At 38.6% G+C, this 23,810-nt stretch overlaps 1 protein-coding gene across 10 annotated transcripts in view; it reads left to right on the forward strand.

The window, feature by feature from the left end:
* Positions 1-530: 530 nt before the first annotated feature.
* Positions 531-23,810, forward strand: part of PPFIBP1 (PPFIA binding protein 1) — a 45,019-nt gene continuing 21,739 nt past the window's right edge. For 2 of the 10 annotated variants that reach the window (XM_059387182.1, XM_059387186.1), the window contains exons 1-9: positions 531-612; positions 1,560-1,673; positions 2,608-2,739; positions 7,287-7,379; positions 7,702-7,794; positions 9,146-9,260; positions 12,467-12,528; positions 15,662-15,746; positions 19,459-19,613. In XM_059387182.1, coding sequence (XP_059243165.1) covers positions 1,662-1,673; positions 2,608-2,739; positions 7,287-7,379; positions 7,702-7,794; positions 9,146-9,260; positions 12,467-12,528; positions 15,662-15,746; positions 19,459-19,613 — 747 coding nt within the window. In that variant the 5' untranslated portion in view covers positions 531-612; positions 1,560-1,661. Of the gene's footprint in view, positions 613-1,559; positions 1,674-2,607; positions 2,740-7,286; positions 7,380-7,701; positions 7,795-9,145; positions 9,261-11,109; positions 11,161-12,466; positions 12,529-15,661; positions 15,747-19,458; positions 19,614-23,810 lie in introns of those variants that run through there. The other 8 variants (XM_059387185.1, XM_059387187.1, XM_059387181.1 and 5 more) reach the window with 7 other exon arrangements.

Genomic DNA, 23,810 nt, shown 5'->3' on the forward strand with positions numbered 1-23,810 from the left:
TTGCCCTGAGATTTGGTCCTGAGTAACAGGGAGGAAGCTGATATGAGCTGCCCCCAAGGCCTCCTCTGTAAAGACAGGCATTTGCAGTTCTGGGTTTGCAACTTGGGAGGAGAGGGGAGGCACATAAGGGCAGCCCAGGACATTCCCAGTGCCCCCACCCAGAAATAGCACAGATCATTCAGGCGGCATAAGTAATTTCTGCCTGACCACACACTCGCGAAACTTCGTATGACCCAGCTATGCGTCCCTGCGAGCATGTTAGTAACCACTGTTCCTTTTAGGTCATGATTTTTCTGCTTGATGGGAACTTGTCTGGTTTGGTGATAACATGCCTACCATGCCCATTTTACCTATTTTGAGGCAAATGGACCAAGTTTTAGACTCGTGTTTTCTAGCAGTGGTGGCAGCAGCTGGCTGAATTCTATTCAGGTTCCTTGGATTAAGAATGTCTGCCATTTTATTTGCTCACAGTCGTTTCAGTTTTAAAGAGAGTCAAGCCTTACACATACTCCTTCATCTTTTCAGACAAATGGACACCTGCCCGGAAATGGAGAGGTGTATCAAGAAAGGCTAGCACGTTTAGAGAATGATAAAGAATCTCTCGTTCTTCAGGCAAGTGATTTTTAACAACGCTATTCTTCCTCCACAACATATTTACAAAGACCATTTTAAATTGGGATGGCATATTCAGATGCTTGGGAGCCAGATTGCTGATAGAAATAAGTGCTGATAGAAATAAGTACGTACACACAATAGGGAGTGGTGAGGACTGTGGTAGTACCAAAGTGTGCCTCCCCAGTCTAGAGTGAGCAGCCTCGGCTCCTCTGATGACAGCTACAGTGTCATCTAAGCTGACTTTCTGATCTGATCTGTCATCTTAGTTGATCTGGTGTTTTTAATTTACAGCATAAATTGCAATTTTATACCACAGATTTTCATAAACGTGAATGTTTTTGAATCTGAATCTATTTAATTTTCAATTTTAAAAATGATCCTGTGAGCTGAACAGAACAGAAGTGAGTAGTGGACTCTGGTTTAGTGGCTAAATTTGAGTTTTCTTCTTCTTAATGTTTTAAATGCAAGAAAAACATTTTTATTTTGGTATTTTGAGTTAAGTAAATTGCAGTGTATTTATGGGATTGGTGATCGTGGGGAAAGACTCGCGTGTAGTCCTTGACAGCTTCTCTTTCAAACATAACTCCATTTCCTCTCTTAATCTCTAATACTACCTCCCACTCCCATTCCAACCTCCCCAAAATGATGATCTATGCACATACCCTCTCGCATAAAATGGTTGAAATGAAGTTAACCTATAACTACAAGGTATTGCATATCCCCAATCAGCCCTGACCTCCTTAAAAATTGGGAGTCTGCAGGTCAAGAAGCATCACTTAGATAGGATTGTAAAGGACTGCTGTCTTATTGACAGTTTTTTTTTTTTCCCCTTACAACAAATGGGTAGTGACATCATTCCAGTTTTTGTTCTATTTAGAGAAATAAAGTTTGTAGCGGGACCCAAATCCTTCCTAATCTATTGCAGTATTTTGCTCTATATACAGGTAAGTGTGTTAACAGACCAGGTGGATGCTCAGGGGGAGAAGATTCGAGATTTGGAATTTTGTCTTGAAGAGCACCGGGAGAAGCTGAATGCCACAGAGGAAATGCTGCAGCAGGTATGTTCAGAAGCCGTCACTGAGGTGGGGTTTTCTTGCTCGCCTGTTTGAAGTTCTGCACTTGTTTGTTGTGTCCCCTCGGACGCAGCATTGAAGTTCATGATTCACCGAGACTGGCATATTTTAAGCAAAAACTGAGGGTAACAGGGTCTCAAAACACATGCATAACATAGAAAGCGTTCATGTAATTAGAATCTGGAATAAAATACTGATAGGATTATAGGTAGTTTTAATGTTCTTCTTTAAATTTGCATATGGTTTCCTAACCCCCAGATATGAGCATATATTTTATGATTAAGAAAAAAGATACGTACCATATGTGACTTTTATGGGGAAAAGAAAACAAACCCAAACTTGTAACACACACACACACACACACACACACACACACACACACACACTCACACACACAGTGCTCGTAGACGAGAGGACCTATAATATAGCGGGTAGGGTACGTACTGGAGGGAGACTGGTTCAGTTTGAGTCCTTGCTCTGCCACATCCTGGCTGTATGACCTTTGGCAGGTTTTCAGCCTCTCTGTTCCTCACCTTCCTCATTTGTTGAACAAAGATAATTCCTGAGTTATCTTTAGTAGGAGTTTCTGCTTTAGAAAGTTGTTTTGAGGATCGAACCACATCAGAACAGTGCCTAACGCAGAGCGACCCTGTCAGCATCAGTGTTCTCATCAGGCTTTGAAGCCGTTAAGATTTCTGCATATCTAGAGCATGTACGTCTCCCCAGGAAGTAAGCGCACACTTAGTTCTGCTCCATGAAGGTTCACAGAAGCAGATAATATTTTCAAATTTTATCTGTTTAGTGATTAATCTTTACCACATCCCCGACTTGATAGTTACTGCTTTGCAGGGTAAGACACAATCATATGTGGTGATTTGTAATAAAACAAGTTTTGAGTGTATCTCTTAAATTCCAATAGGAGCTTCTGAGTAGGACATCCCTAGAAACTCAGAAGTTGGATCTGATGGCTGAAATATCTAACTTGAAGCTTAAACTGACCGCTGTGGAGAAGGATAGATTGGATTATGAAGACAGGTTCAGAGACATGGAGGTAAGTGATACCCTCCCCCTTAACATACATATGCGTGTGCGTCTGTATATGTCATACACATATTTCCAGAGCAAGTTGAAATTCCTTGTAGGCGTGAGGGGGAGGTAGTTAATTGCTACGTGCTCTCGTTCATCCGTGCTCCTTTTTAGGAATAATCTTTAATTACATTGGCTTTTTTTACATTGACTTTTTAATCACTAAATGCTCATGGCAATATTTATTGTGAGACTTTTTGTTGTTCATACCTTTTTTTAAATTGTGAGACTTTTGATATGAAATTTTAATGCTTTCATTAGTCTTTAGAAAGAACTTTTCACTTTGTGACATTTGGAGCTTCTCTCTGTTCGTCTGCCTGTCTGTCCTCCTGTCCGTCCTCCTGTCCATCTGTAGTGGTTTTCTTCATTATGGAAATAATGGGTTTAAGTGTATCACTTTACTAATAGCCATTTTTAAATTTTACTGATTATTTTCTCTATAATAAGTAGGTTTGAAAATATGTACAGAGAACATGCTTTTATTATATAATCATAAAAATCAGATTTTTAGAGTTTATTTAGTTTGGCCTTCTACTTTTGGTCTCTTCCACACATAAATCATACCAATTAAATAAAGCTCACTATACTTTTGTGAAATTTGGGATAGATTCTACAACTTGAAGTACCCATTTTTGTGGCTAAACATGTTTTGTTCTTTGGACTGTTTTATTGTTAATCTGGGTCTTTTATTTGCTTATTATTTGTTGTTGGGAGAAGAGAGCATATCCGTTTGAAATCTGTTTATTTGGAAAAAATTTGAAGATCTGCAGGACTCCCTTATCTCCCAGGGAATCTCTTCCTTTCTCTCTCTTTTGTTTCCTCGGTTGGAGTATGGAAAGTTGTCATACTGCATTAGAAACTGCGTCCCAAGAAGCGGAGAGGAGAACTCATTTAAGTATTCTTCCCCCTCTGTTTTCTTTGCACACGTTTCTTTGAAGCCAACTCTGTACCATCATGATAACGGGGTCCCTTAGGTATGTTACTAGCTGTGGGCAAGTCCCACATAGACTGGCTTTAGTGAGATTTACTCCATTGCTATTTTCCAAATTCAATTTTCTGCCAAAATGGAACTGTAATGGAAGGTCTTGGCGTATGTGTTACTTCCTCAACAGCAAAAGGAAATCCCCAATTTAGTTCACGTTCAATCTTCAAAAGTTCTTTGTCAGTCACCTATATGAGCATGTTCCTCACTTGATTGAGGCTGGGGCTCTTAGAACAGAGCTGAGAAAGTCATCCAGTTTCTCTAAAATTGTCCCTTTTGTGCTTTCTTGAAAAAAATCCATTTGGATATTTTCCTCTATTTCCTCTCTGTCGTTTCCTGACTCCACACTTGCTGCATAACATGACAGAGTTCAGTCAACAGATGGACTGCATGCCATGGAGGTTACTCTGGTGCAGGGAAAGACGTCGCAGTGTTCTGGTCAAGAGTTGGCCCTTTCCCTTGTGTCCATAAAGCTGAGGGGGAGTCATCCTGCATGACTGGTTAATTTGGATCGGGGATGTTAACCAAGCATTGGGACTAAATAGAAGTGGATGTGTTAGGATTTTTTGGTAAGACTCCAGAGCAGTAGTCACATCTCTTGAGTTTGTCTGCGTTTTTTTAAAAAAGATTTTATTTAGTTGAGAGAAAAAGAGCATGTGAGCGGGGGGAGGGGCAGGGGGAGAAGGTGAGGGAGAATCTCAAGAGACTTTGTGCTGAGTGAGGAGCCTGTCGTGGGGCTCGATCCCAAAACCCTGAGCCGAAGATCAAGTCAGAGATGTAAGCGATTGAGCCACCCAGGTGCCGTGGCTGCATTTTTTTATTTTTTAATAAAACTTTTTTTTTTTTTCCTGGTGCTTCCTTCCTTTACTCATGCATTTTCAATCATAAACAAAGTGATCCTGTCATCAGACTTTCAGTAAACTCAATCCTTGATTTTTTTCTAAGATATTTAACACTATTGGTAAAATACCACATGCATATCTAGAGATTATAAACTATAATCTGATCAACCTCATTACATATAACAACAAATAAAATAGTCCTCAAAATTAAAACCGAATTGAATATGCTCTTTCCTATTTTTGTTCCCTTAATAAAATGTTTGGTGGGGGCGCCTGGCTGGCTCAGTCAGTAGAGTGTGCAACTCTTTTGATTTCAGGGTCATGAATTCAAGCCCCATATTGGATCTGGAGCCTCCTTTAAAAACAAACAAAAGTTTCCCTGGCTGTTTCATGAATCCAAAATTCCTTAACTTTGTCTTAGAATTTTAGATTATTTGGAGATTAATTTCTAAGAAAATATTGGAGTGGGGAAGAAATACAGGCACTTCTGAAAGATTAAGGGTAAAAGTCTTGAAATCCTGGAATTTTGAAGACTTGCCTGGAATGGCTGATAGGAGATGCTTAACACTATTCAACAGTGTCCCCTTCTGGTAAGAGTACAGATGCCAGAAATTACGTTTCTGCGCAGCCTGAAGTTTCTCGGAGAGGGAAAAGGGACTAGTAACAGGGGTTTTCTTTTTATAAAGAACTGAATTGGAAATAATTTGAATTCCATTATTTTCAAGTCTTATATTGAGCTATTTCCAGATTTTCCAGCTTGAGTGACTGTGGAAAAACAGGACTTCTTTCAGGTTGGAGATTTACATTCATACTTAGTGTTGCCAGAAGGGAAATTTGGGTAGGGTTTGTTTGTTTGTTTGTTTGTTTGTTTTTTAACAGAAAAATTATCTCAATTTATAATTGTGGTTTTTTTAGTTACTTCTTTTTGCAAGTTGCCACTGTTTCTAAAAGAAGAGTTAAAATAAGACAATACCAAATAGGAATTCAAAGCTGTTAGCCATGAAAAAGTGGCAAGATATATATTAAAAAGACCAGGAGATGAAGGAAGGTCACTAAGAATTCTAGTATGCAAGAATGATTAATAAATGGGGGATAAATAAATGGGAGAAACTGACTTTTTCCTTAGACTTGAATTCCGAACCTGTAGATAAGGAATCACAGCTAAAATGTTATTAAATGATGTCAAACAGTTCCCTTACTGAGGTACTGTACTAATAACAACTGTACTAGGGGCACCTAGGTGGCCCTGTCAGTTAAACCTCTGACTTGAATTTTGGCTCAGGTCAGAATCTCATTGAGCCTTGCCTAGGACTCCATGCTTAGCGGGAGTCTGCTTGAAACGTCTCTCCTTCTTCCCCCCTCTTTAGGAAAAAAAAAAAAGAAAAAAGAATTATAATAATAACTAATGAGTAATTATTATATAGTACTGTTAAGTAATTTAGGAAAGGCATCCCTCTCCCCATGTGTGAATCATTACTCATAGGAGTTTAGTAAGAAAGTTTTGTTTCGTATGGTATTGCTTCTTTTTTATGGCATTTTTGTATAGTTCTGTCATCTGTTTATTTGTGGCTCAGGAGTAGAGGACTTGTAAAATGAGGAATAAAAACATGTTAAGCATTGGTGGAGTCTTGATGGTTTGTAATAAAAAAAGAAATCCTTTCCACAGTATTTGAAGTTGGTATTGTATGGCATTCTGATTCCCTTTTCCTACTGTCTGGGCTCTAGACAAAAATATGTTACTGTTTCTTAGAACACTTAGACAAGTTTTACAAGCAAATTAGTTTTTGTTTTGTTTTGTTTTTTTAATGTGAAAGAGAAAAGCTTCTGGCTGTATTTGTATTATGAAAACCTTAGGATTATTTTCTTTTTTCTGTTCCAAATGTAACATTCATGTTATGACAATGTATTTGTAAATTACAGGGCCCTCATCCACCCTCAAGCTGAGAATCCTTGGTTTAAAAGGTTTACAATTTCAAAAAAAACAATAAAAGGATTTAAATTCCATTCCATTCTCCCAGACTGGGTTGATGAACAATCTATAGTTTTGTTAGACAAAGGAAGAAATTGTAAAAATATTTTTACAAATAATCCACAGATCACTGAAAAGGCCCTAAAAGTAATGGCTTTACTAAAGAAAATTTTTCTAGTTAATTTTTAAAGTTGGAATCTATATGGTGATTTTTAGTCCAGAAATAGCTGATGATTGATGTATGCAATTGGCTACCTTTGTTAATCAAAATTGAAAGTCACCTTTTAACTCTTAAGCATAGGAGACAAACTGAGGGTTGCTGGAGGGGTGGGGGTGGGGGGATGGGGTAACGGGGATGGGCATTAAGGAGAGCAGTGATGTGAAGAGACTGGGTGTTATATAAGACTAATGAATGACTGACCTCTACCTCTGAAACTAATGATACATTATATGTTAATTATTTGAATTTAATTTTTAAAGAATTACCTTTGATTTCCATAATCTCATGATTGTGGGCCAGATGCATGGAGAATTTAAAATAGTGTTTTAACTAGAAAGATGCTTTGGGCCTCAGGGAGATACATTTATTTCCATTTGTCTGATCCAATTCATACAACCTGAACCCAGGGGCTTGTTGACTAGGTTTCCAAGCTGCTATTTTGGCCTACATAGGTGTGTTGTTGCTTTCCTGATATGTTTCATTGTTCCTCCTTTGACAGGGGCTAATGCAAGAGATCAATGATTTGAGGTTAAGAGTCAGTGAAATGGACAATGAAAGACTTCAGTATGAAAAAAAGCTGAAATCAACCAAGGTAAGCTTTCTCAATGGCAAAAATGTGTAAACAGCCTGACTCACTTACCTATGATCCATAATACAAGTTCTCAACTCAATAGATGATAAAGAAGTTATCTTACAAGTGAATGAAATTTCCCCCTAAGCTGGAGACTTTCTTGAATTTGAACACCACTATTCTGAATTTTTAAAAATTGGGGCTTTAACTAATCTAGTGAAACATAACCTGTTATTTCTGTTAGTTAACCTAACCTCCTTTATAAACCGATACTATTTTCTTGGATATTTAGGCTTGTCTTTTTCTATCTGTGGTTTCTTTCACACCTCTGTCTCTCTACCAGTCTTTAATGGCCAAACTTTCTAGCATGAAAATCAAGGTGGGTCAGATGCAGTATGAAAAGCAGCGGATGGAACAAAAATGGGAGTCCCTGAAGGTGTAGTAGACTTTGGGTAATGGGGTCCTGGGCCTGTTTGCTTTCTGGCTTGCGCTGTTTTGCCGTGATAGTGTTTTTTAGTAGCATGTGCATTCATCGTGTGTGTGTCCTCTGTTTTTTTAAAAATACATTTAAAAAAGCTGATGGAAGGGCCAGTGCGATCCCTGATGTTGTTTTCAGAAACATATGAAATAATTAATGAAAAATAACAAATGGGCAAAATAAAAATATTCATTTAGAAATTTGATCTCATTCTCTTAGAGTACCTGAGATCCAAGCTTGGTAAAATAGTTGTAAAAATGCACCTGGAAAAAGATATCCATTTTGCCTCAGACTGCTTCTTCCTTTGGGACTTTCTTACAGGTTAACTGTATCATGACAGTGAGTTGAAATTACTGCTGTAAAGAAGCTTTTTGCCAGTGCTACTGAAAATTCCTTGTACTTGGGATCCATGCCTATCATAAGTAAAAAGTATAGGGCCAGCTTTCTTGCTTCTTTGGAGATCTCAGAATACTAAACACAATACCTACCTTAAGAGACTGAAAATAAAATGTTTATCAGTTATAAAAATACACTTATTAGCACTGCATAGCTTTATTTTCTGTGCTAAAATACAGCCAGCAAAATTTCAGTTTGCTAAAGCTAATTCTTCACCAAAATTAAACTGAAAATTTAACATTAGTAAATAGAATATTGGACTTGGAATCTTTAATAGCTACATAGTAGACAAGAAGGGGGGGATTTAAAATCTGTTAAATCTTTTTTCCATTGTTGTGGGAGACTCTGTCCTTTTATTTTGGTGATGAAGATGAATTAGTTAGTCCCATGATTTGGCTAACATTGTTCATCACTTGCTACCTTACCCATCAATTAAGCTCTGCCTTGTTCATGCTCAGGGAACATGAATGCCATCTTGAAATACTAAATAAATCTCAGTCAAGTCTTGATATATATTTTCCAATTTGCATTTTATTTTGCTTTTATGACACTCGGGGTCTAATTTGATTATCATCCTGGATTAACTGGGGGAGGGTTTTTTTTTGTTTGTATAACATAAGCTTTAAAACTTAGGGCTACTCAGGTCCTAATTACACTTTAAAGCATTTTGTTTTAATGTGGTCACACAGAAACTTGAAACACTTATTCCAGAATTATTAGACATTGACCTCCATTAATTGTCTTGCTTCCTGCTTCCTCTTGCCACTGTCTGGTTTCTGAAGTCTGCATCTAGATTCCTATCGTTTTTTGTTTCATTCCCAAAAACTCATTATTGACTTAAGAGTTAACATGCTCCCTGAATATTCTCCTTTAGTCATAATTCCCTGTTGTAAAACGAGCTTATCATTTGTAGGACGAACTGGCATCTTTAAAAGAACAGCTGGAAGAGAAGGAATCTGAAGTAAAAAGGCTACAGGAAAAACTGGTGTGCAAGATGAAAGGGGAAGGAGTGGAAATTCTCGATCGAGGTGGGCACATACATTTGACATTTGTTCTCTTACTTTCTTAGAAACCTCCCTGTGCAGCCCTCCCTTCCTCCCCACACCTGCAAAAGAACCCCGTGTCAGTGGTGAGTCCTTTCAGAGAAAGGAGAAGGGTGGCGGAAACCAGCTGAGGCCAGGACAGCAGGGCCTCCTCCGAAACTCTTCCCTGTGCCTGGGGATCTAGTAGCTTCCTCTTCAGCAGCTGGAGGAGAGCAACTCTGTACTTCATGCGGTGTTTATTATGCATTACTAAGTTGTGAATTCTGTTGAGACAGTTCTTGTTCTGATGGCAGTACAAGGAAGGGATAGAAAGCATTAAAAGGGAACATTATCATGTCCCAGGTTTAATCTCCCTCTGAACTGAACTTGAAACAGCACGAACTAAGAGATTTAGAAACCGTTCCTACACTTTTGAGGGAAGAGAGGAAAGGACTTTGCATCTTTGGAAGATCAAGGAAAATTTCTTATGGTGGACTGAGCCCTCAACCTGCTAGAAAGCAAAAATAATCCTCTTTTTTGAAAACGTGTGTGAATTTATCAAAAATTTTTCTCATAACTGAGGAAGTTTGTCTTGAATATTGTATGGACTGTCATTTTTAATACACGTTATATGTGATAGAAAATAACTTGAATGAAATGTGTTTTTTATGTTATATTTGGAAATATAAATGCACAGAACACCTGACAACACTAGGTTTGATTTAACCTTTCTTTGCTATTATAAATCACTGTGGCATGCAAACTACAAAGCAACTTCTGACTCTTGAAACTAAAAATTCCATTGAGTGTAGCTTTAGTACATTTTTATGTGAGCATCGGTAACCTCACTGTCTGAATAATGAAGGGCTTCAGTTAGGTTACCTATAATGTCTTTCTTGGTTCTAGAATACCCTGGCTTTATATCCCTGTAGTTGTAATTCCCTATGGATCAGAAAGCTAACTCATCAACCATTGAAGGATTTTCCCCCCCTTGTGTATTTTGGCATATAATAGAATTCTGGCGTTGTGTTTTTTTGTTTTTTAAGGAAGCTCTACACTCAACATGGGGTTGGAACTCACCTCCCCGAGATCAAAAATCACATACTATATACTGACTGAACGAACCAACAAGGCATCCCTAGATTTGTGTAGTCTTTAAAGGACGTTCACAGATAGGTCATGCCTTTAGGGTTTTAAGAATAAAATGGAATCATGTTGTGGGCTAGAGGACGTGTTGGAGTAGTGGTTCCCAAAGACGGACACTGGTCTATGAACTGCTTATCGCCAACACACAGCCCGATAAACACAAGAGTCGGGAGCAATGTTTAGAAACTTCATAGCAATCTGATGTTGGCATAAGATCTCACTGCGTGATCAGTGGACTCATCTCATTGAACGGGAGGTAGACCATGTCAGAGTCATTGAATTTGAGTGGTGAGGTTCATGTGTCCTAAGCCAAGTGCTGGGCACATTCAGGAAAGCCATGTGCTGACCCGTAATGGAAATGTTACAACCAAACATCACTAATGGTGTTTTCACCCCGTAGAGTATAAGGACTGCTTGTATTCCACAGACCTAACTTTAATATGCCAGGAAATCAGGGTTCACAGAGAAGAAGTGACAGAGGTAGGAACTCAAATCTAGGTCTTTGGATGAATTATATTCTCTTTCTAACCTTACACAGAGCATCATGCATTGCAGTACCATTCCTAAAGCCACAAAATAGTGTTTAATATTCAGTTTTTATAGGGTTAGCTTCTTTATCTTAGGCAAAAGACTAAAGAATAGTACTTTAAAAATATTTATTGTTGTAATGTATATACTAACTTCCAATTCGATGGGTTTTCCTGCACAGATGAAAATTTTAAAAAGAAGCTCAAAGACAAAAGTAAAGTAAAGTACAAAAGTAAAGTACTACTTGGACTGTTCTTTGCATGTGTTTTAAAAACATTTATCTCACCAAAGATGTGAAGTTGCTTCATCGATAAGCTCTCCATTTCTTCAGAGTGCACAAAATAGAGCGTATATAAACAAACAGTAAAAACAAGGAGTAAAAGGTCATTTTGCTGATTCCCCCCACCCCCGATTCAGCCCTTTTGCTCCACAGGGTATAGCAGAACACCCAGAGTAACAGTGGGGAGGAAGAATTTTTTTTGTAGTTCGGGAGACAGAGTATCAGAGGAGAAAATTACTTTTCAAGGTTTTGTAGCCCACTTCTTCCCTGAGATCTACATTAGGAACTAAACATACCCTGTTGGTGTTAGACAAGAGATTGTACCCAGGCTGATTAACAGAACCCAGATTATCTAATGCATCATCGAGATAAATCATTAATTAATAGACTCTTTCCTCCAGATGTTGAATTCTTACACCCAGAGAATTGGGCATCAAAAAAAAAAAAAAAAAAAAAGGCAATTTCTACAGAATATACCTTCATATTGAAAGTGTTGTATCAGTGATGAATGATGCATTTTAAAACTTACCTTAAGTAGTAGTTTGTTTGTTTGTTTTTCTCAGAAGCAGGTAACCTTAGCTCAATTTTTTTTTCTGTTTGAATTTTTTAAATTTGTGATTTCGTTTTAGGTTGACATTTCATCTTAAAATATTGGTTCTTTTATTATTAAAGTAATGTGCTTTTGTATTTGACTGTCAAATTTTAAGGAAAATCACATTTACCTTTTAAAATAGTGTCAGAAATGATGTTTATAGATGAAGCAAAGTACTTATCCTTCTGTATGGAACCTACAACCAACTTCATAGCATGACTGCTATAGATGCCACATTCCATCAGGCTCTTGCCATTCATGCCTCCATCTTGGTTAAAACTGAGTATCCTGTCCTCTGCTTATGTCATTGTGTACACCGTCCATCGCTTTCGCCCACTGCTTTCTAGGTTTCTTGTTTCTTTTTTTTTTTTTAATTGAAAAGCTGTGTTTTCATGGTTGTAGCACTGAAATTTCACCTTCCGTGTTCTCGTGAGGATTTTGTTATTGCTTCGAGAGAGGGTAGTTAGCTCTGACCCATATTGTTTGCTTTCTGGAGTGATAACTATTCAGGCGACATGGAAGGTGTTCATTTTTCAGATTTTCCCCAAAAGAGGATATGGACGGTAAACATTTCATTAAAACACTTCAGTCTGAAGAGTCAGCCCCTTGTTATTGTCACACACCTTAACAAAACTGACTTCTGACGTGTTCTTGTGATATTTTCAGATATTGAAGTGCAAAAAATGAAAAAGGCTATGGAATCTTTGATGGCAGCAAATGAAGAAAAGGTATCTAGATGAAATTAAAGTATTTATGTGGGTGTGTACCACCATTTTGATCATTCCATGAGTTTTCTTGAGATATCCCAGGTTGGAAGAACCCTACACACTACTGATGTTGAGGGACAGCCGTTCTGCCTTTCTACCTTCATGTGCCTGCTCTCGGTGATGGCAGTTGTCATTGTGACTGTGTGGGTAGAGTGGTGACCGGCAGCACTGGGTCCACTGAGATCTCCCTCTCCCACCTCCCTGTGAATCTGGAAAAATGTTCAAGCCCTCAGATCATTTCTTTATATTCAGGTGGGAAATGAGAGAAAGGATACAGTCCATAGTGCATCCTTTCTGGGCTCGCATGAACTCTGAAAGGGGTGGTCCCTGACAACTGTTAGCTTCCCAATGAGGTTAATTTTCTTCATATCATTTTCTTCACACTCCTGGATTCTTTCACATGAGGGATTGTCTCTGTTCTCCTGAGAGGTGAGATACGAGAACAGAGGCATCAGTACCATGAAATAAAATATGGCCCTAGGCTGTCTTTTAGCTTTGTTGGCCAAATGCCAGGGACTCCAGAGTCTTCTTTCCTGTTGCTTCACTGATTTCATTCTGATGAGAGCAGGGAAACAGTGTCCTCTAAAGCAAGGTGTTTTTTCATGGCCTACCTGATCAGCCATATACCCAGCGGACAGCAACAGTCGGGTTCAGCTCGCATCATCAGAACTACTCTTACACCTCATGTTACTCAATGAATAGAACAAGGAGGCATTTTCCCAAGAAAAGAGTCATTTCAAGGAAGTAAAAAAACAAGCAACCGCCAAAGAACTTTGCCTTGATCTTTTTGTCTCATCTTGTTTCTTTCTCTAATTCTTGTGTTCTCTGTTTTACTCTATAGTTTTGCCGTTCATTCTCTTTATTTGCTCTTTATTAGGAAATAAACTCATTGCCCTCTCCACCCACCTATATTTAGGTTTCTTTTTGCTAGTCTTTACCACTGTGGAATAAAAAGGAAAGTCATTAGCAAGGGGCCCATGTAGTTTTTACTTTATGTTTTTTTTTTAAGATTTTATTTATTTGAGAGAAAAACAGCGAACAGGGAGCTTGATATGGGGCTTGATCCCAGGACTCTGGGATCACTACCTGAGCCAAAGGTAGACGCATAACTGACTGAGTCCCCTCGGTGCCCCCATAGCTTTTACTTTTAAAAAAGTAATCACAAATTCATTTAGTCTTAATTTCTCTCTCTCAAAAAGCATCAATAACAAACAGATCTCCCAGTGTTGACTGAGGGCTTACTAGACATTCAAACTGCTTTAGGAGCACCAACGCTGACATAAGTTTTTAGTAGTTCCAGAAGGCTTCAAAGAGGTTGCATTTGAGCAAAATCTGAGGAAAGGCAAGAGTTGTTTATCAGGAAAACGAAAGCTGCTAAGGAAAGTATCTATGAACTAAACATGTCTCAAAAGCCCAGACTTGGCACAGCCTAGTGCATGTTGGGAAAGTTCAGAATGAGATAAGGTAGAGGGGTATATGAAGCTGACATTTACACAGGTTGACAGGGTTTTTGAAAACCTTATTTTGGATTTGAGGGCTCCTGGGTGGCTCAGTTGGTTAAGCACCTACCTTCGGTCAGGTTAACGACCACAGGGTCCTGGGATTGAGCTCCACATCAGGTTCCCTGTGGGAGCCTGCTTCTCCCTCTCCCTCTGCCCCTTCCTCCTGCTGCTTCTTCTCTCACTCTCACCCTCTTTTTGTCTCGAGTAAGTAAAAGTCTTTGAAGTAATTTTTTTGGGGGGGATTTGAGAACAAGTTTCTAGTTTGAGTAATGAGGTGAATGATAGTGCCCTCAAAGAGTTAAGGATCTCTAAATTTATTCCAAAATTCCAGGGGCAAATAATGAGCTTAATTTTAGAGACATTCACTTAGATGTGCTCATGGGACTTTTAAAAGGAGATTTCTCATAGAAAGTTGGAAAATGAATCTAAATTTGGGGGTTAATGTATAATTATAGATGGGGTAGGGAATGAACCCAGTCCATTTTAGGAAAAATACAGAATTATAGATATAGTTGATATGTAAATTAGCTTTTGCTCCATGACAAATCACATTTATTATTTCTCATACTTCTGATGGTTGATTAGTGGGTTCTCCTGGTCTGGGCTGGCTTTGTTGATCTCTGCAGTTAGCTGGTGGGTGGGATGGGGCTGGATGGTCTAGGCTGGTGTGACTCACATGTCTAGTGATTAACATCCTTGCGTAGATTGGGCCCATCTGGGATGTCTCTTTTCCAAATGATATCTCGTCTTCCATTAGACTAGCCTGTGCTTCTTCACATAGTGAAGGTTCCCTGGAGCAGAGAGAGAGGGCAAACCCTAACCACATTTGTTGATATCTCTTTGACCAAAGCAAGTCACATGGCCAGGCCCAAAACCAGTGAGAGAAGAGCTAGGGAGCCCATTTTTTTAGGATCCACCAGAGTAGGGGTAAAGGACAAAATCTTAAAGCACTAACATTTTATAGACTGGGCTGGGTAGATAGTGGAAGTAGAATATCTATCTGGTCAAGGAATTAAGAAATCAAAATAGAAGAAAAGAAAGAGTGGAAAGAAAAGTGAAGGAAAAGGAGGAAAGAGTGGGGTCAGTCAAGTATCAGAGGTCAAATTAGAAAAAGGATGAAAAGTTCTCTTATTTTTAGTAAATATGAAGTCTCTGATGACTCTGATGACTAATTGGTACAACTTTGGCTGAGTGTTTTGAGCAGAGAAAGGCCAGATTATGATTGATGACAGCAGGTAAAGACAACAGGTGTAGTAGATCTTTCTTTCAAGACCTGCCCATAAGTTGGAGAGGAGAATAATTAAAGTTGATTTTTTTCTTGTTTTGTTTTTGTTTTGTATCTTATTACCTTGTTTTGTTTTTGTTTTTAAAGATGGCAGCTGAAGGATAGGATCTCTAAATTTAGAGGTACTTTTTCTCTATCTCTGATGTACGTAGGAAAACTGGTAAAATGTAGATATTACCGGTTTGACTAAAGTTTAGAAATATTCCTTGAATAATGTAAATAATTCATGTCTCCCTATTCTTTGTGTTGCAATTACTTTTACTGTTTAAAGTCATAGTTTAAAGATGACAATTTATTTTATTAATAGGATCGGAAAATAGAAGATCTTCGACAGTGCCTGAATAGGTACAAGAAGATGCAAGATACAGTGATACTGACCCAAGGTAAAAAAGGTACTGTAGCTCTATAGGTTTTTCTACTTTACTTGATTTTAAGTGGCTATGAACTTTAACATTTGTTTTCATTTTCCTGGAATATCCATTATTCCAAAATAGTTTGTTTATTCATTTATTCAACAATATCATTAGGAAACAATATCACACACTTTCTTGGTGAGTAGGCCAAAGAGAATACTGTGGACTGGTTGGTCAAGGAGAACCTCTGTGTGGAGTTCATCAGATAGCATTCTAGACAGAACAGTGTGTTCTAGAGCCTGTGGGGAGGGGCATCTGGGTGGCTCAGTGGGTTAAGCATCTGCCTTCAGCTCAGGTCATGATCCCAGGGTCCTGGGATCGAGTCCTGCATTGGCCTCCCAGATCAGCAAACAGTCTGCTTCTCCCTCTACCCTTCCCTCCTGCTTATGCTTTCTCTCTCTCTCTCAAAAATTAATAAGTAAATTTTATTCATTCATTCATTCATTCATTCATTTATTAAAAGAGCCTATGGGGAAAATGGGCTCGGTGTATTTAAGTAGTAAAAAGACCGTTGTGACTGACTGGAAGGAAGTGATCAGGGGGAGAATGAGAGGAGATGAGCCGAGCGGATAGAAGTTAGCGTTGGCCAGGTCAGGCAATGTGAGGCATTCAGCTCTGTGAGCCCAGAGGGATCCACTGAAGGGTTTTTACAAGTTTGCGGCATTTTCGTAACAAATGGACCATGTTGGGAGGAGGGAGCAGTATCAGAAGAAGAGAAGCCAGTCAAGAGGCTCTTGCAGGATTCCAAATGGAATGTTAATAATGGTACTGATTAGAAACACATTTTGGTGTTCGAACTAACACAGTGGTGTGACGAATTAGATGAGAGTGAAGAAGAGGAAAGAATCAAGAAAGACTGATGTTTTTGACTAAAGCGACCGGGGTGGGGGGGTGATGATTCCATTTACCAAGGTAGCGAAGCCTAGTGAGGGCGCACTGAAATGATTAAGGGGGGTTGTGTTCAGCTTTGAATGTGTTAAGTTAAAACATAAAATAAAACCAAAACCATAAGACATTTAAGTAAAAATAGTCACGCTTTGATGGGGATTAAGGAGTGCACTTGTTGGGATGAGCACAGGGTGATGTTGGGAAGTTTTGAATTACTATATTGTATACCTGAGACTAGTATTACACTGTATGTTAATTAGAATTAAAAACTTAATAACATAGTTATGCCTTTTGATGTGGTATTATTTTATAGGTGCATGGTTCAGTTGGCCATCCTCAAATGTGGAAAATCTCTGGGGGTCATTTAAAACAAAAGTGTTAAGAACTTTGGAAGTTTTCTCATTCATTAGCAATGCAAGGTGGGGTTATTTGCTCTAAAAGTAAACATGAGTAATAAATTTTTTCAGAGATACTTGTGAAATACTCAGATTTTGGAATTTCAATTTCGATGAGTTCAAAAAGAAAGAAAATCCTACTTCAGACGAGGATTTCTGAGAGGAGAAAAAAAATGGATCTTCCTCTTATTTTCCACAGGACTTAGTGTATGTTAAAATTTTAAATACCCAAATGAGCAAGCAAATGAACCTCTGTCAGTGTTCTTACAGCGATTCTCATCACTCAGCATTTTCTCTGCCTTCAAGAGAGTGTCTCTTTTTAGACAGTATTGCAAATTAACAAGTGATTAATTTTTATGTAGTCATAACATTCATTTTTTTTTAAAGATTTTATTTATTTATTTGACAGAGAGAAAGATCACAAATAGGCAAAGAGGCAGGCTGAAAGAGAGGGGAAAGCAGGCTCCCTGCTGAACAGAGGACCCTGAGATCATGACCTGAGCCGAAAGCAGAGGCTCAACCCACTGAGCCACCCAGGCACCCCTGTAGTCATAACATTTAAAACAGTATTTGATTTTATAGAATCTCAATACTGTAGTTTTTATATTTAAAAATCAAAGGAAAACATTAATTTCTATAATTATGAAACATAAGAAAATCAAGAAAAGAGGTATTCTTCATAATTGCACTGACATGATCATTTTTGTCAGTTTCATGGGGTTTTTTTGTTGTTGTTGTTGTTTGTTTAATCTGGTTTTGTTTTAAAATAGACTCCATGACCAGCATGGAGCCCAACATAGGGCTTGAACTCACGACCTGGAGATCAAGACCTGAGCAGAGATTGAGTCTGACGTTTGGAGCACCTGGGTGGCTCAGTTTGTTAAGCGTCCGACTCTTGCTTTCAGCTCAGCTCATGATCTTATGGGTCGTGAGATCAGGCCTTACCTTGGCTCTGCACTCAGGTGGAGGCTACTTGAAGATTCTTTCCTTCTGTCCCTCCCCTGGCCTGTGCGTGCATGCAATGCTCTCTCTCTCTCAAATAAGTAAATAAAGCTTAAAAAAAAAAAAAGAGAGAGAGAGAGAGACACTTAACCGAGATACCCAGGCACCCCTCCTGTACTTTTATTCATCTAATTTAATGCATATAAAATGTGTAGAAAAAGGAGGTTGTTTTTTGTTTTCTTTCCCAAAGTTAATTGTATTATTTTACATTGCCAACAGCAATGTATCACTTGCCAACACTTGGTATGGTATTTGAAACTTCACAATCCTGTACATTTGATATGATTTTGATTTAATTGGTTTAGTGTTTAAGTATTCTCATCACAAGTCCCTCATGATGAAAAGTATTGGACATCTTATCATGTACTTACTGACATTTGTATATTAAAAAGAGGGAGTTTTTAACCACCATTGAAAATTATGTCCTGTTCTAATAAATAGTTTATAAACAGTGATTTCTAACTAGTATTTGTATTTACTTAGTCCTTAGAGAATGCGAATAATACCTACATTTTAATGAAATTAGAATAAATGCCTAATAAAAATATAAGAAGGTAAGTCTAGTTAACAGCTTTAAATGAGTTTAGGATTTTGTACTATTCAGAGAATAGTGTTTTAAGCATCATTTTTTGGTTTTAAAAAAGAATATCTGACATAATTGTTCAGCAGCTAATCCTTTTCATTGCTGAAGATGTAGAAGTAGTTCTCAAAGTTGGCCACTTTCCTGGGTATGTGGTTGCATTTGTCCGTAAGGCTGTTCTTTCTTCTTTAAAATAAATGGCACAGAAGGATCATCTTAAGGAATCAGAAGATTGCCTATTGTTGTTTTTTCTTCTTTATATGTATGTGGTTTTTGTTTTGTTTTGTTTTGTTTTGTTTTGCTTTAAGAACACAGAAATGATGATGTGAGTGCTGTGAAATGTGTAAACCTGGCAATTCACAGACCTGTACCTCTGGAGATAAAAATACATTATTAGTTTATTAAAAATTAATAAAAAAATAACGACACAGAAATGATGAATGATGAATATTGAGTTTCTCATGGTGACTGTGCTGCTGTTCAGAATTAGTTTGTTGTACCACTGATATTGTCCAGCTTGGTTGTTTCTGAACTGAAATTTGTAAAGCCCCAAATTCTGAAACAAAATTAGGGAAGGTTGTTGGACTAAATGAACTTCTGATTTCAAGGCTGTGAGTCTGTGGTAATAGCTATTAATACCACCCTCAGGCTCCAGGTGCTCATAGTTTAACATTTCTCCTAGAGGTCCTCTTGTTATTTTTCTAAGGATTTCAAAGGAAACTCACTTTTGATTTTTGAGGATGGGAAACATTTTTATATTCAGTTGGTATTCTTCCTCCAAAAATGAAATGTAAATGAAAAGCTGCCATTCTTCTCCTTTTCCTAGACCAAGATGGCGACTTTGACGGTCTGCTCACTTCTGGTTCCGTCTCCACTTTGCTGGATGCGCAGGGTTTTAGTGACCTGGAGAAAAGTGTATCATCTACACCAGTCACGGGATCTCCCAGTCGTGACCCATTTAACACAAGTGTTCCAGAAGAGGTATTTACAGACTCTCAACATTATCTTTGTAGTGAAGAGACTGTGTCATTGAAGGTTAAAATGCTGTTGACAGCAGGAAAGACCTGGGATCTTTTCTCAGTGTGGCTACTGACTGAGTCTTAGCAATTTTCATGTCAAAACTCAGTCTCCTAGGACTTTATTTGAAAGATTGGTTTTTTCCCCCCTCTTTAATAAATAAATACCTTGGGCAATGTCATAATTGCTTAAATAATTCAGGAAGAACATGGGAGAAAGATGTCATCCTAAATAGATTACAATCTACACAATAATAATCTTTATTAGTAAAGAACAAATAGGGAATAAATGAAGAGGGATAACGTGAGATTATATAAAGAAGTTGGTTTTAGTCACTTCCAATGTTGTCTCTGAAAAATTCTGGTCTAAAATCTTCCCTGACTTCTTTAGACTTGGAAAAAAGCAGCTGGACAGGAATATTTAGTCTTGAACTCATTTACTTTTCTTTCACACATCAGACTGGTGCCAAAATCTGTTTCCATTACCTATTGCAAACCACCCCAAAAATTTGTGGCTTGAATGACAGCACTTGTTTTGCTAACAAATGTGTGATGTGGGTAAGGCTCAGCAGGAGCATTTCTTCTTCGCTCCACTGGGCAATAGTTGGAATGGTGTGAAGGCTGGAGGCTTGAGTCATCCGAAGGCTACCCATTTTTATATCACATGGTTGGTTGGTACTACTGTTGGACAGGACCTCAGCTGAGGCCCTAGCTGGAAATACCTGTGACTCCCTGGCTTTCTTCTAGCAGAGCGTTTAGATCCTAAGGATGAGCATCCCAATAAGAGGACTGGGCATATTTATATCATCTTTTATGCTATGACTCGGAAACCCTGTGGCATCTCTTCTCCTGTAGTCACAGGCCCACACACATTCACAGAGAGGAAACAAAGACCCTACCTCTTGATGGACAAGTAATATCACATTTGAGAAGAACACATGGGATGGCATATACCCCTACGACCATATTCGACTAGTACAACTGCCCTCCACTCTCTGGCTACAATCATTTATATCCCTCCCCCATGCAAAATGTCCTCATCCCCTCGTCAAAGACCTCTTGGTCTTATTCCAGTCAGGCTTCCGCATCCCAAGACCTTGTCATCCAGACCCGGTCAAGATGTAGGTGCAGCTGCTCAGGTTTGGCTTCTCGAGTAGCACTCCATTCCATGTAAAGAACCAGGAAATTCAAGGTCAAGTCATTTGTCCCCTACACACCTGACATGCAGTGGTGGAATGGGCATAGTAACTACTGGGCATTCCCATTCAAGAAGAGGGAACATAGACATGGAAGACACCCACGTATCATTAGTCAGTAGCAGTTCCCAAATCCAGCCAGGCTCGTGTGGCCAGTTCCTTGACAGGGCCCAGACCTTTGGGCTCTTGGTTGTTCCTTGGGAGTCATCTTTCCATTTCCAGGAGAAAGAACCTGTAATTGCAGATGAGTTGTTTTCTGCAAAAGTATCTATACGGGTCTAGGGCCTTCTGCCTTCTACTATCTCTGTCCCTCTTGGTTCTATTTGGTATAATATTTTATTCATTTGGCATTTCTTATGAATCAATTTATAATCCACTCCGTCAGGTAAAGGATATCCACAATTATCTTCACCATAAGACTTTCTCTATCTTAAGTTTTCTGTATGGCTGCTATGGAATATCCCTCTGTTTTTAGAGTTGTCGAACTTTTTGAAGGTTTCAATGAGACAGCTGTACCTTAAGTCTTCCTGAGGTCTTAACCTAGGCACACCCGTGGCTTCCTGACAGCACCTCCCTCTTTGCCCTAGAACTTTTAATTTTAGTGCAGTGTACTGTCTAGAGAAACTGGGAATGGGAAAAATTGTTTTTGTTATTGTTGTTTTTGTTTTTTAACTAAATAGTCTTGACTACCTTATGTTTTCCAATTCCCCCTTTGGTCGTCTTTCCTTTAACATATTACTGTATTCAGTGAGAAAAAAATCAAGTGGCATCTTTTCTTTTCCTATCTATTCCTGCTGATTACCTAATGAGAAAATGAAATTTGAATTGCATGAAAATGAATTCAAGGAGGAAACATTTCTCTCTTCACTATAGGAGAGGGCTAAAAGATGTCAGTCATAAGGATTACTGGGTAGGGGAAATTGGAAGGTGGTGATCAAAAGGTACGGACTTCCAGTTATAAGACAAGTGTGCTGGGGGTATAAGGTACAACGTGATGACTATAGTTAACACTGCTGTCTGTCTGGTATGCTGGAAGGTTGCTAAGACTGTAGATCCGAAAAGTTCTCATTGCAAGGAAAAAAATGTGTTTTTTTTCCCTTTCCTTTTCTTTTTTCTTTTTAATTTATACGGTACTGCATGTCAGTGATATCCCAATAAAATTGGAAAAAAGAGGCAAAGGATTAGTTAAGGAATAAAAAATATTTTAGAGGGGGAAATAAAAAATATGTTAGAGGGGGAAAATCCCCTAATTGCTAATTATATTTCTACTGAAGGGAAAAATAACATTTGACAGTCAATGAGTATGCTTGCTGCCTATTTACAGAATGGCAGATGTTACATGTAAGATTTGCCCAGATAGTCTCTTTAAAAAAAGTCTTTCCTATGTGAATTGTATTTTAATGAGATTTTTCGTTTGGAACCAGAATGATTTGATGAGGATTGAGTGTGTTCAGCCACATTGTTAAAGAAGAGCTAGGAGGGAGATTGGAGTTGGGAGTTAAAGTCCTAAGTTCAAAACGAAATCAAGGAAATGGATCAGTTTGTTAGTGGGCCATTTCCTTCCCCATGTTAGGAACCCGGGGAGCTACTGTGAACTTGACAACACAAGGGATGATGGCTCAATAATTCGCCCAGAACTAATCATAAAGATTCAAATTAAAAAAAAAAAAAAGAAAAAAGATAGTGAAGTAATCTCCTATTTTACAGCAATAGGACTTCTTAAAGAACAAAATTCAGGGGCGCCTGGGTGGCTCAGTAGGTTAAGCCTCTGCCTTCGGCTCAGTTTATGATCTCAGGGTCCTGGGATCAATCAAGTCCCACATTGGGCTCTCTGCTCAGCAGGGAGCCTGCTTCCTCCTCTCTCTCTCTGCCTACTTCTGATCTCTCTCTGTCAAATAAATAAAATCTTTAAAAAAAAATTCAGCTGAGAAAATTTTTAACACAGGGATGATGGCTCTGTAAATTGCCCAGAACTAATCATAAAGATTCCAAAAAAAAAAAAAAAAAAATCGCGAAGCAACAAGATCAGACTTGTTGTTAAAGAACAAAGTTCAAATGAGTAAATTTGCAACATCTTACTGGCTTTATTCAGCAATTTATGAATCAGGCAATGTCCGTTTTAGCAGATGGAAAGGAACTCTACGGATCTGTACAAAATGAAGGGCTTTTTTAGGCCTAAGGAAGCAGGAGCAGAGGATCAGGCTGGTCATTTGCTGGTTGGTTAAGTAGGGTTACTTTCCTTAATGTGCAGCAAAGAGAAGTCTCGGGGCGGGGTGGGTCAGGTAACTTACTAAGGGCAGGCAAGTGCCGATTGGTTGACCTAGGTCTGCCTTTTCTGGGAGTGCCGAGCACGGAAACTTAGCTAAGCTTGGGTTTACTGACATGGAGCTTAACACGAACCACTCCATCTTGGGCCCAATCAGATTATTTCAACAGACTTCACATGTTATAACCTCTTAGTGTCAAGGAATGAGACCACCGCTCAGTAACTGGACAAAAAACCACAGAGCTAAATGTATTGCTTATTTAGTTACCTCGGTGAACTTTGTTGGTCAGGGACAGTCTCTTTGATCATATGTGGGGCATGTGGGGTTGCTTGGAGCTCAGGGATTGAGGGACCCTCAGAGGCTAGAGAGAGTTGACATCTGCTGTGGATGTGTGGTTACAGAGGTGAGACTGTCATTGATTGATTGGCATCTAGAAGTGTGTTCCAGGTTGTAAGTCCCTACCTTCCTGGCTGACTTCAGAAGGAGGGACGGTCACTGATTGGTTGGTTGACTGGCAGACTGAATTCACTGAAGAAAATTTTATTTTTTTATCACAATATTTTTTAAGTGATTCATGTATTGTAGTTTATGATGGGCTCTTACACCATACTGCTCTACAGTCATCGAAAATTATTTAACCCCAGAGTATAAAATTTCTTCCATAGATTCCATCCTTAGGGTACACAAAGCATTTGTTTA

This window comes from Mustela nigripes, unplaced genomic scaffold, assembly GCF_022355385.1.
Source record: "Mustela nigripes isolate SB6536 unplaced genomic scaffold, MUSNIG.SB6536 HiC_scaffold_218, whole genome shotgun sequence".
Lineage (NCBI taxonomy): Eukaryota > Metazoa > Chordata > Mammalia > Carnivora > Mustelidae > Mustela > Mustela nigripes.